Below are 12,641 nucleotides of genomic sequence, written 5' to 3' on the forward strand. Positions count from 1 at the left end.
TACTAATGAAATGATCCCAGAAACCAAAATATTTCAATTTTCAACAAAAACATGACAATAATAACATTTCTTGAGCAGCAAATAAGCATACTAGAAAGATGTAAATTTTAGACATTTTCACATACACTGATTTTCATCAGACCGAATGGATCTAATGCATCTAATTACATTTTGAAAGCAGTTTATATGTTCCATAAACTTTTGTTCATTTACTTTGATTTGAACAAAATTTTGGTGCATGTTTACCAGAAAATACCCATGACAGGGTTCCAACAAGATGCGTGAAGTACTTGAATTTGACTTTTTGAAATTTAAGGCCTGCAAAACCCTTGAAAATAGCAATATTCCTGAAGAGGTACTTGAAAAGTGCTTGAATTATTGGAAAACAGTGTATCTTTGAAATAAGTGTGTCACGCAAAATTCCCGCAATTAAAAAACATACTTTTTTGCCTATTTCAGTTAATGTCATAAAACCGTCGAGCTAAGCCAGTAATAGTACTGACAGTGTCGTGTAAACATGGCTGTAAACACGAAAAGAGGAACAGATGAACCAGATCAATTGAGAGAGTCATTTACCCTGGAACCGCATAGATTGATTAAAACTCGTGACTTCGATCATTCATTCAAGCTATTCACTAGCAAAAACCAGATCAAATTAAAAGAGCCATTCATTTTCGAATTTCGACATCGCTTGTAATGATTTTAAAAAGCACATAGTGATAGGTGAGGAGCTTTTCGAAACTCCGAATCAGTAACCCTTGCGTGGCAAAATGATTCACTGTTTTAAAGCGTATCGTAATTCATTTGATCCCGATCTGGACTTCAAGCCATAAGTGAGATCTCTGATATCAAAAAAGTAGTGCTTGAAAAGTCCTGGAATTTCATTTTACAGTATCTGTACAAACCTGTCATGAGCATAAGTGGCATTCTTTCCCTTGACCACATATTTGAAAATTATTCTTAAATGTATTTTTGGCCAAAAAAAATCAACTATTAAGTCTTCTCCACTGACCAGTTCATAAGGTGTTAATAAAATTAGAAACCGCAGAGCTCCACATATGCAAAATGTGCTTTGAATCTGATTGAGCAAGTAGTTGAAATGATTTGTGTATGACTAACCATTTTCTGTTGAACAGATTATGTAAGATGTACACCACTGTTTGTAATCAGATCAAAATTCACGCAATCTGTCTGAGCCATCAATCTTCAAAGGGGCCTGTTCATCCCTGCTGAAAAAAAAAAATAGAAACTATCACAGAACTTCTAATTGTTTCCACTACAAATATCATTACAAACCATTAACTGTAACCATAAAACTATTGCATAATGGCTTCCAGTAGCAGGGTTGCCAAGTCTGTGGTTTTTCTGCAGAATTGAGCTACTTGGAAACTCTTTTCTCCCCCTGTAGTTTAAAGATTTGGCATACTCTATAAACTGTAATTGACTAAAATTAAAATATTTTACATTCCACCAATGATAAAACTGCCTCATTATGAGTTTTGTGTGGGGCCTCCTTTATGAAAACATGCTGTTTATGATTACCCCTAGTGATTTTCAAGTTGAAATTGTGTATAATATTTTAGTTATGGGAGTGCCATATGTTGAATTTTACTAGTTAAATAGGGTCACTGGCTATTTAAGATTTACCTTTGGGCTGGTTTTGTTACACAGACCTGGCAACCCTGTCCAGTAGGCCAGGACACTTCAGTTTCCATTAACACTAATATAATAAATTCCCATTATAACCATTAAAACTGTTTCAAATTCTGTTGGAGTTCAGATGAAACCAAAAGCCTCAAATCAAGTTACAAATGGTCACACCACCAAAAGCCCAATTATTAAATAATTTCCTATTCAATTTATTTATTTTTTTTCGTAAAAGCCACCAAAATAAAAAACCCAGTACATGCAAAGGTGCATTCAAGGCAGATAATAAAAACTGTACAAACATAATTGAATAAATAATAATAATTTAATTAAGCTAAAGCATTTCCTGCTCTGATTTTGAGGTAAATTCTGCATGGATTTAAACATGATAATATTTGTTAAGCAGAGTTGAACCATTCACATTCAGGTCATTTTATTACTGATATGAATTACTAGATTTAGATGAATTTCTGGCCCAATCCCAGCTCTGATTCATCGAAAATGTCACACAATTGACTTGAGCAATAAAGTAGCATCTTATGTTAGGCTACTGTTTGTTAGATGAAAAGTGGTTTTCTCAATCATCCAGTCCAGGCGTGTGAACTTTCACTTTTTGAGCTAGTTTGTTCTTGTTCATCTTTGATGTGTTTTTCTTCTGTTCTCATGTAACCTGACCTGCTTTTCCAACAGATACTGATACTCAGCACAAATCTGAACTCTGCATGTCATAGCAATATCAGAGTCTAAAAGCCTTTGTGTTCCTGTGGAAGGATTGATTATTTGCTTTGGATTGAATATATCAATGAACTCAAACCCATCAGATCTTAATAGGGCTACACTGGACTCAACACACTTACGGACTTGCAATGGACATCTTGCCTGCTTTTGTATACTTTTATTTATTATTTCCTTTCCTTTGTTTTTTTTAACAGGTGATGCTTCAGATTTTCTTGAAGGACATTGTTGAACCTAAATATATGTGCGGCATTGTGTCAGAGATGCTAATGGACACGAATCAAATGTATTTCACATTGTCATGTTGTTCTAATGCTAACTTTGGAGAGAAATATTCTCTGTTTTTTCTGAGGGCCGGTACAGATACTTTCATACACGTCATCTTGTGTTTGTTCAAGCCATCAGGTTGTTTCCTGCACTTTTGTTTGAGTGTTTATAGTGAATCACCAGTGTTAAATCAACTGCTTTAGTGATAAACGGCACTCTTGTAGTTGTCATAGTTTTAAAATACTGATCTGCTGAACTTAATATAGATAAAAATATGCATTTTAATGTTTAACTTAATAATATTTAACAGCATAGCTAAAATCACTGCATGATTTCTCCCCATTACAAAATGCGACGCACCGGATGTGACGTCAGTTTTGACAAGGAGGCGGGAAAAGAAGTAAACCTAATTTCATTCCATTCTAATATTTTCACACAAATAATAATGCTGGAAGCTTTAGTCAAGATCAACCAGTGAAACAACTTTGTTTGATTTTTTTTAACCTTGAAATATAAGTTTCCAAATCGTCAAACAAGGCGAATGACTTCTGTTTATTGTTTAATGAGCGGGTACGAAATTCCTCCAACATGTTTGGGGTTAAATGTTCATTTTGGATGTTCACGGACAATTTTGCGACAGGTAGGATTCAGTTTGCCATAATTCTCATTAATTAATAAATTTTTTAAAAATAGTTTCTAGCCTACAACGAGCGATTGACTGTCGCACAACTTTGATAGAAATTCAAACATGTCAAGGCCGTGATGTGATTGGTTATCAAGACTCACGTGATCCGTTGACCGTTACGCTTTCTCTAATGGTAGAGTACGTTAGAAGTTCATTGCTAGAAAATACTGAAGAAACACGTCAGGGTTTGTCTAAATATTGGTAAGAAGATTTCAAATATTCAGCGCAGACCTCTTATACAATGTATAGAAAACAAAACCACTCATATAATATATTGTTTGTACCGCTGAAGTGTGACTTTATAAAGTTTATTACCATTATTGTGGAAAGTGCCAAATTAGGACGATCTAGTAAGCGCTTGGTTTAACACTGGTGAGTCATTTTATGTGAGTTTGATTCTGTTTTTAGCACTTTTGTGACCAATTTAAGAATTAACACATGAAATCTGATCTTGGATCAGTGAATTCAATATGCATATAGAGGCCCAAATGTCATTCTTACATCTCCAGAGTCCAGAGAAAGAGAGATTTACTATAGATATCATTGATGGCTATTATTTTTCAGAACTGACATGTTTTAAAGTAATATAGATATACAGCGTTACACTCTGTAGATTGTAGGATTGTTGTGGGAAATATTTCTTTTACAATCAAAATAAAGTTTTATTTAACAAGAACACAGTGAAACAACTTATGTGATGTTGGTTCTTTGAGACTGTTTTTATATTGTTCATGTTAGAAAGCAATATTATGGATATTTTAGCAGGAAGCAATGGTTTGGAATCAAAATGTCTTAATAATGTTTTTGTTTCTTGCAAACATGCAGCTTTTTGCTTCTCAAGATGTTAAATTGATGGATTGGAGTGGTGTGGATTACTTGTGGATTATTGTGATGTTTTTATCATTCTGACGGCACCCATTCACTGCAGAGGATCCATTGGTGAGAAAGTGACGTAATGCTACATTACTAGATGTGAAGAAGAAACAAACTGATCTACATCTTGCATGGCCTGAGGGTGAGTACATTGTTAGTGAATTTTAAAAAGCTGGAAAACCAGGATTGGTGTTATTATTTGTGTGCATTTTTGTGTGATGGAGCAGAAAATGTAAACAATAAAGAAAGTGGAAAAACATCTTTATTTTAAAATAATGCTAATTGTTAGTTCAAATTATTATAGAATTTATATTCTGAAATGTACAAACTTGTGAAGCTCTTGATATTTTAAGCTTCATAGCTTTATCTTCATGTTAAGGAGTGTTTTTGGACTTCAATAATGGCTTCTGTAGATATACGATGAGCACAAATATCTTCTTTTGTTTCTGATAAGTTACACAGGTGATGTTATCTGGAGAGACAAAAAAAGAAATCGATCAAATACAGAATCTAAAGTATGTTCGCACATGCATCACTCGCCAACACAATGTGAAATTTATGCTAAGGTGTTTTGAGTGGTTTTTATTGCATTGCAATGTGGTGTCTTATTATCTGCAGTGAAAAGATGTGACCCAGATTACACATAATCTGAAAGCTAAATAATTATGTTAGGATAGGACAATATTTGGCCAAGATACGGCTATTTGAAAATCTAGAATCTGAGGGTGCAAAAAAATCCAAATATTGAGAAAATCGCCTTTAAATTTGCCCAACTGAAGTTCTTAGCAATGCATATTATTAGTCAAAAATTAAGTTTTGATATATGTACGGTAGGAAATTTACAAAGTATCTTCATGGAACATGATCTTTACTTAATATCCTAATGATGATTTTTGGCATAAAAGAAAAATAGATAATTTTGACCCATACAATGTATTTTGGGGTATTGCTACAAATATACCCGTGCTACTGGTTTTGTGGTCCAGGGTCACATATTGTATAGATATTATTAGATTGGCACATACGTATGCATTTTTTTTTCTGGTTTTTACATGTCGTCCTTGTCTTTGGCGCCGTGTTTGAGGATGCGGGTGAACTCCACATAGTTGAAGTTGCCTTTCTTGTCGATCGGCGCTTCGCGGAAGAGCTCGTCCACTTCTTCATCTGTGAAACGATCACCCATGGTGGTCAACAGGTCGCGGAGATGGTCCTCATGGATGAAACCTGTTATAGACGATAGATAAGTTACTTGAAAATCACAACCACTTCTGAGTCTTCTGAGTCATTCTGGAAAAAATAGGTGCCATTAATTTTAGTAAATTTATGGTGTTTTTGTCATGTTTTTAAATGTCTGTTTATTTTTGCTTTATTTATTTTAGTACATCAAATTAAACTAAACGAACACGAGAAACGTTTTATAATAACTGTAATAACCCTGTTTAAAGCTAAGAAATAACCTGCAAAAATTATTTATCTTAACTTAGTTATGTTTGTCAAGGGAAAATTTTGAAATATCAACATTGTACAGTAAATATGCTCTTTTTGTCAAGCTTGTAGTTTAATTTGAGCATGAGGCTTATAATGTCATTTTAAACTGTCAGTCCTGTTACCTTCATGAGGGCATAATTACACCAAAACATGCATTAACATCTATTAATTTAGTTTGAGATGGCATAATGCAATGTATTAACACTTTAACACATTGTCTGTCTGCTAGAATAAAGGCCTTGCTGTACCAGTAGCCTCTTCATCAAAGCATGTGAAGGCATTTCGTATGACTTCTTCAGGGTCGGTCCCGTTCAGACGTTCTCCAAACATGGTGAGGAACATGGTGAAGTTGATGGGTCCAGGAGCTTCGCTCATCATCCCCTCCAGGTACTCGTCGGACGGGTTCTTCCCTGGAGAAACATGAATAAACACTCAGATGCAGATTTCCCACACATTAAATCTGCTCTTCACATCAAGCACAGTTTGTGTTGGTAAAACTGTTCCAGTGTGGTTGGTGATAAATGGTTGATATTTTGCATGGTATTTGGCCTTCAGAATATTACTGGCAAAAAATATAATAAATATCTAAAATATGAATGTTATATTTATATAAAATATTTATATAAAAATATAAAAAATAAAATAATAATATATAATAATAATATATAATTTATAGTAATATTTAAATAACATATTTAAAATAAATATTTAAATACATATTTCAAATGTGTAAATCTGTTATTTTCTCATTAATTTTTTTTAACTTTATTATTATTATTATTATTTTACTTTAATTTATGCTGAAGAATTGTCCAGTGTTGTTTTTTGTTTGTGTGTATGAATATTTTTTTTGAATGTGTTTTGACATTTTGCAAGAATATTTTATGTTTTATGTCTAAAATATTAAATATATTTGTGTAAATATTAATTTTTTAATTTGAAAAAACTTGCTTAATTAATTAGAGCTGAAATTTGTCTTCAAAAGTTCAAAAGAAAAATGAGTCCTCATTCATTCATTCATTCATTCATTCATTCATTCATACATTTAATTAATTCTATTCAATTAATTCTAGATAAATTAATTATTGCATGATTCCTACAAAACCTCATTTTACAACAAAGGTCCAATTTCAGCCCTAATTAACTGATTAAGCACATTTTTAAAATGGAAAAAAATCTATATTTACACACACATATAATAGATATATATATAAAATATATGAAATATTTTTAAAAAGATAATTCTTATAAAATGTCATCAAAAGAAAAAGTAATCCTATTTAAATAAATAAATAAATAAAGTATTCATGCAAACAAAAATATATTATTGGATGATTCTTACAAAAATTAAGAATGCAATTGCATTAAAAAATAAATAAATTCTTACAAAATTTTATCTAAAGTCATCTCTGCACAAAATCAAAACAAAAATGAAGCCTGTTATAAATAATATAATGTATATATATATATATATATATATATATATATAGTATGAATCTTACAAAACCTCATCTTACAAACTAAGGTCATATTAAATAACTATTTTTATAGATAAAACCATATGTATATATTACCCAGAGAGGCCAGCATGTCGTGCAGATCCTCCTTATCGATGAATCCGTCTCTGTTCTGATCGATCATGTTGAAGGCCTCTTTGAACTCCTGGATCTGTGATTGGTCAAACATGGCGAAGACATTGGACGTGGCCCTCTGCGGCCGCTTCTTTGTGGTCTTTCCCTTGGCACGCTTGGCTGCAGACATTTTGACCGCAGGGTTTGTTTCTGCCGAAGGAAGAGATAAGAGATTAAATTCATTAGAGACGACTTATCGCAGTCTGGAGAACAGCACACAATGCAGTGGAGCAATGCCATCAACACAAGTATGACGGATCAAGTGTGTTTTCAATGTGAAATATGTACGAAATTACACAAGAAACAACTCCGTATACACATTCAGTCTTTAATCGTAGTAGTTAGAGGCACATTTGATCCTATCGAAATAAAATTTTCAAGGCATTTCCGCAACATCCTGTGGTGTGGCATGCTATAATTAAACTAAAACTTACATTTTTTGTAATTCTTCTAAAACTACAGAAGTAAAAAGAGTGCATGGAATTTTTATACGGAAAATCATTCATGTCATACCACGTCTTAATTAAACTAAGGTAGTAAAAGCAAAAAGCATTAATATGAAGCACAAAATCAAATAATATATGAAACCTATTCATAAAAAAAGAAATATATAACATAGAAAATATATATATATATATATAATATTTTATTATTTATTTGATAACTTGTAGATTATTATTATTTAAAAAAATACACATTTTAAATTATTTTATACATTTTATTCTATATGTATTTTATAAAGAATGTATTTAATATTTAATTTAATATATATTTAATAAATGTATTTTATATTTAACATTATAAGTTAGCATTAGTTATTTGAAAGTATTAAGTAATTCATCATAATTTTTAATGTATGTGTGTGTGTGTAATTAATCCTATTTTAATTATTATTTTAATAATTATTTATAACATTTTTTTTAATTAAGCATATTTTTTTTTAGAGAAACAATATTTGAAATGAAATAAATATAATCATTTTGTCACACGGTCAATTAAGGTTTTAGTTAAATGTTATATATGAAGCCTGTTTACAGAATTACACAAATTAAATAATAAATTTAAATGGTTATAATAATTAAAAAAATTAAGTATTATTATTTCTTTTAAAATTTGTAATTATTATTTATATATTCAATGATAAATAACACATTATATATATATATATATATACATATATATATATATTAAATCTATTTGTTAGAGAAAATACAATTGTTGCACTGAAAAAAATGAGTACACACTCGCACAAAAAGACTGAAAATGTTGAAAAGCGTTACATAACCTAAGATATACACTTTCACTTACAGATATAAGAACCCAAAATCTTGATGTTGAATTATAGATTTTACATATTTACAAACCTGTTCAGGACTTTACATATTGATAGAACTATAGACATTTCCAAACTTAACATGTTCAGAAGTTCAAACTGAAAGTGCGTTATATCCGTTAACCATTAACAAAACCAACAATGATTAGATGTTCTTAAAGTAACTGTACCTTGTTTTTCTGTTGAAAAGTGTTAGAGGAGACCTGTGTGCGTTGGGTCTGTTCCTGCGCTGGGCTAAAGGGAAGTTTGTTTGGTTTTTCAGGCTTTTCTCCACACCTCCCTGTTCCTGAGACGGCCAATAAGGTCAGCGTCCCGCAGCCGGGCGCGTCTGTAGCCTTTAGCCATACAAGGCAAAGGAATCCGAGAGCGGCAGACCTCGCATATCCTGAGAAACAGCAGAGTGTTTTCACAATGGCCAGAAGGAGGCCTTATTTAGCAAATAATGGCTAAGTATGCAGCACAAAAGAAACATTTCCTTTGGCAGGCAGAGTAGATGAAAGCCAGCACGGGGCGGATTTCTACAGGTCCTAAGACTCTCATTTCAGGCCCAGATGAGGGTTTTGCATTATAGGAAAAACGATGCAAATTTATGAGCTGCTGGCTTGGTAACGTGCGATATATCCTAGTTGTTGCACCTCTCTGGCTTCTCAAATATTTATATACATTAATGAATGGATTCTATCATTCCCATGTATATATATCCCAGGCTATGGAAATGTCTCTGTTGCAAGCAGTGTTTGTTTAAATAGTAATAAATAAATGGGTTAAACGTAGATGCATGAAATGCATAAATAAAACAATCGTGAAATGATGTCTGTTAGTAGCATGTTAGAAAAGGTCACTATGTTTTCCATGTTTTTTATGCATGTATATATATATATATATATATACACACACACACACACACACACACACACACTTTTTTGTTCATTTGTAAAGATACAGTTTAAATGTTAAATATTAAAAATTACTAATTTAAATGTATATTAATATAATTTGCGTATTCTAATCTTATTTTTTGTTACTTTATTTTAACATAATTTTACTTTGTTTTCATCTATAAAGACAATTTAAATATTTGGAAAATAAAATTTATTTAGTTATTTATTTCAAATGTTTATTGCATACTTACTGTATATTATATACTTAATCTTACTGATTACTTACTGTTCTAATCTATTTTGTTTATTATTCTAATCTTATTTGTTTATTTATTTTAATGTATTTTAATTATTTTTCAAGTATAAAGACAATTTAAATGTAAAATTAAAAATTATTAATTTAAATATTTGAAAAATTGTATTTTAGTAGTTCATTTCAAATGTTTATTACATACTTATTGCATATTATATACTTAATTGTTTTATTTTTAATTTATTTTAATATAATTTACATATTCTAAATTAAATTTTTGTTTATTTATTATAATGTAATCTTAGATTTTTCAACTGTAAAGACAATTTAAATATTTAGAAAATATTACTTAACTATTTTATTTTTTATTTATTTTAATATAATTTACATATTCTAATCTAAATTTTTGTTTATTTATTTTAATGTCATTTGTTTATTCAATTCTATTTGATTTCAAATATTTGTTTATTTTAATTTGATTATTTATTTATTTGTATTTTTAAGTTGTATTGTAAGTGTAAATGTATTTTTTAATCAAATGTTTATTTTATACTTATTTATTTAATTGTAATTTTATTGTTTACATAATTATTTTAAACATTTGTATTTTCATCTATTTATTATTGTTTTTGTTTAGACATTTTTGTCCAGAAATATTCTGTAAAGTTTCTGTCTAGAAGATCAGTTTTAAAAACATGAAAAATATAATGTGTCAATACAAATAATGTATCGAAACTCAACAAACTACAAATATTGTACATGAAGTCTAAGGTGAAATGGTCAGTATAGCAACACTGACCTTTTTAGGAACACTTGAACAATGCCGGTCTCAGACTTAAACATAAATAGTATTCTTTACAATAAGTTAATGTTTACCCAAATCTAGAGGTTTATCCAAAGTGGTGCTTAAGTTAGGAAAAACGTTTTATGTACATTCATATTTAAATATATATACGAATAACTGATCTGTTATGCGTAATTAATTGTATATAATAAAACGCTACACTCTTTTCTGATTGATGTTAAGTGTATCCAATCAGACGAGCTCAACAAACCCCGCCCCCAGCGTCTACAGAACGCGATTGGTTCAGACCGTTGAGCGGCAAAAGATACTAGCTTTATTATTTTGTTACAGTTCTTCCAGCAGAGGGCGATTCGCATATAACTGTTACTAAAAGCCTCATCTAGCAATTCACCGCTGTGAAAAGTAACAGATATCACGTGACAACGCTTTTCCCCCAGAAGTGATTTCGATCTTTTTTGCACTTGTAATAATTATATTGAGAAACTTTAATGTTATCAGGCTTAAAGAACACACAATGAAAATTGAATGTAAAATAATTATTATTTATACCGATCGCGCCTAGCCAATCACAGACACGTTTCGCGCCACTAACCCCGCCCATTCTGTCACTCCCTCGATTCTACTCGCCGTTCTAGCGCTTTTATTTTTTATTTTTTGTGGGTCGGATCTATTACCGTGGGCATCTCCAACAGACACGAACACTTCCTGAAACACAGCGGTCATATCAAGTCCGCTCTGTCCCAGAGCTTTAATGGAAACACAATTTTAGCAGCGTTTGAATGGGGAGTGATCGGTGTGTTTGTGTTCTCTCCGCAGCGGGGTGAGCAAACGCGGCTTATAAAGCTAATAAAGCAGCTGATGTGAAATGAAGCCAGGCCGGTAATGACCTAATCTGCGTCTCTTAATACCTGCGCAGGTAGACTGACCTCTGATGACCTGAGCTGACCCTCACTCTTGTCCGTCAAGATCGTCAATCTGCACCTAAAAGTCATGGACAATTCAAATGACAGCAAGAAGGCGGAGCCCAGAGTCAATGAGAAGAAATGCTGTGAGTTATTGTTAGTTTTCATGCTTATTTTAGTACTTTGAGATTTAGTGTCTTAATTTAATCCTCAGTGGTGGATCAGATTTTGTGGGCATTCAAACTAGTAACCTTCATCAAAACTGCATCATTCATATGTAGCTAATGTAAATAGTGAGGCGTTATTTTCAGTCATTTGGGGTGATGTAGCCTATTGGTTAAATATATGAGCTGATAACTGGAAGGTTGTAGGTTTAAACCCTCATCTTTTAACATCAGGGTACTCAGTGTTTATGATGACTACAGTTATTGTGCTGTAAGTCAAGGGTTTTCCATCTTTTAGATTGCAAAATCTTAAAAGATGATCGTCCTCAAGTCGAGGGACCCTTATTTTCATGTATAAAGACTGTATAGAGATAAATATTTTAAATATATAGATTCTATATTTTTTCCTACTCTGTCAAAATATTGTGTACTTGTTTAATTTGATCTTATACATTTTATTTAATTATTTTTTTATTTGAACTATTTATTTTAATTTAATTAATTTTAATATAATTGTTTTGTCTATTTATTTAAAAACTATAATTTATTTTAATCAGATTTTTTTTTAAAATAAATTTTATTTATGCACATTTATTCATTTATTTTTCACCGATCTTAGCACTCACTTTCTATCAGTATATATCTATAATATGCTATATCGTAAATGGCTAATTTAGAGTGTGCTGATTTGGTTATGCAGGGCTCGAAATTAACTTTTTTACTTGGTAGCACTGGTGCTCCTAACTTTTTGAAAAAAAATGTAGGAGCCCCAAATGAATATTAAGGAGCACCACTGCCAATTGAGCAGAACAGCCAGCACTCGGCCCGGCATTTCTTTTTAGTAATGCTGATGTTTTTACAAGCAAATGGGCTGATTCTGAAAGCCTTTTTTAAAATATTTATTTTACGCCTTAAGCAAGGGACAAGAATGAATGAAAATATGAGTACATAAATAAGATGTTTATTTTGTCTATTAC

General features: G+C 31.3%; 2 protein-coding genes across 4 annotated transcripts in view; one reads left to right on the forward strand and one right to left on the reverse strand.

Moving 5' to 3' along the window:
* Positions 1-4,451: 4,451 nt before the first annotated feature.
* Positions 4,452-8,988, reverse strand: myl9a (myosin, light chain 9a, regulatory). Of its 2 annotated transcripts, none has more exons than XM_051095943.1 (5): positions 8,830-8,988; positions 7,270-7,476; positions 5,944-6,105; positions 5,260-5,431; positions 4,452-4,679 (listed from the first exon to the last, which is right to left on the reverse strand). In XM_051095943.1, exons 2-5 carry the CDS (start codon positions 7,454-7,456, stop codon positions 4,676-4,678), a joined length of 525 nt encoding a protein of 174 aa, XP_050951900.1. In that variant the 5' UTR covers positions 7,457-7,476; positions 8,830-8,988; the 3' UTR covers positions 4,452-4,675. The 2 variants fall into 2 exon arrangements, with proteins under 2 accessions (XP_050951900.1, XP_050951899.1); XM_051095942.1 differs by having other exon boundaries at positions 5,233-5,431.
* Positions 8,989-11,264: 2,276 nt separating this feature from the next.
* Positions 11,265-12,641, forward strand: part of pfkfb2a (6-phosphofructo-2-kinase/fructose-2,6-biphosphatase 2a) — a 34,034-nt gene continuing 32,657 nt past the window's right edge. Inside the window, exons 1-2 of one of the 2 annotated variants that reach the window (XM_051095721.1) lie at positions 11,265-11,418; positions 11,519-11,646. In XM_051095721.1, the coding sequence (XP_050951678.1) occupies positions 11,589-11,646 (58 nt within the window). In that variant the 5' untranslated portion in view covers positions 11,265-11,418; positions 11,519-11,588. Of the gene's footprint in view, positions 11,419-11,514; positions 11,647-12,641 lie in introns of both variants that reach the window. The other variant, XM_051095720.1, reaches the window with a different exon arrangement.

This window comes from Labeo rohita, chromosome 23 (genome assembly GCF_022985175.1).
Source record: "Labeo rohita strain BAU-BD-2019 chromosome 23, IGBB_LRoh.1.0, whole genome shotgun sequence".
Taxonomy (NCBI): domain Eukaryota; kingdom Metazoa; phylum Chordata; class Actinopteri; order Cypriniformes; family Cyprinidae; genus Labeo; species Labeo rohita.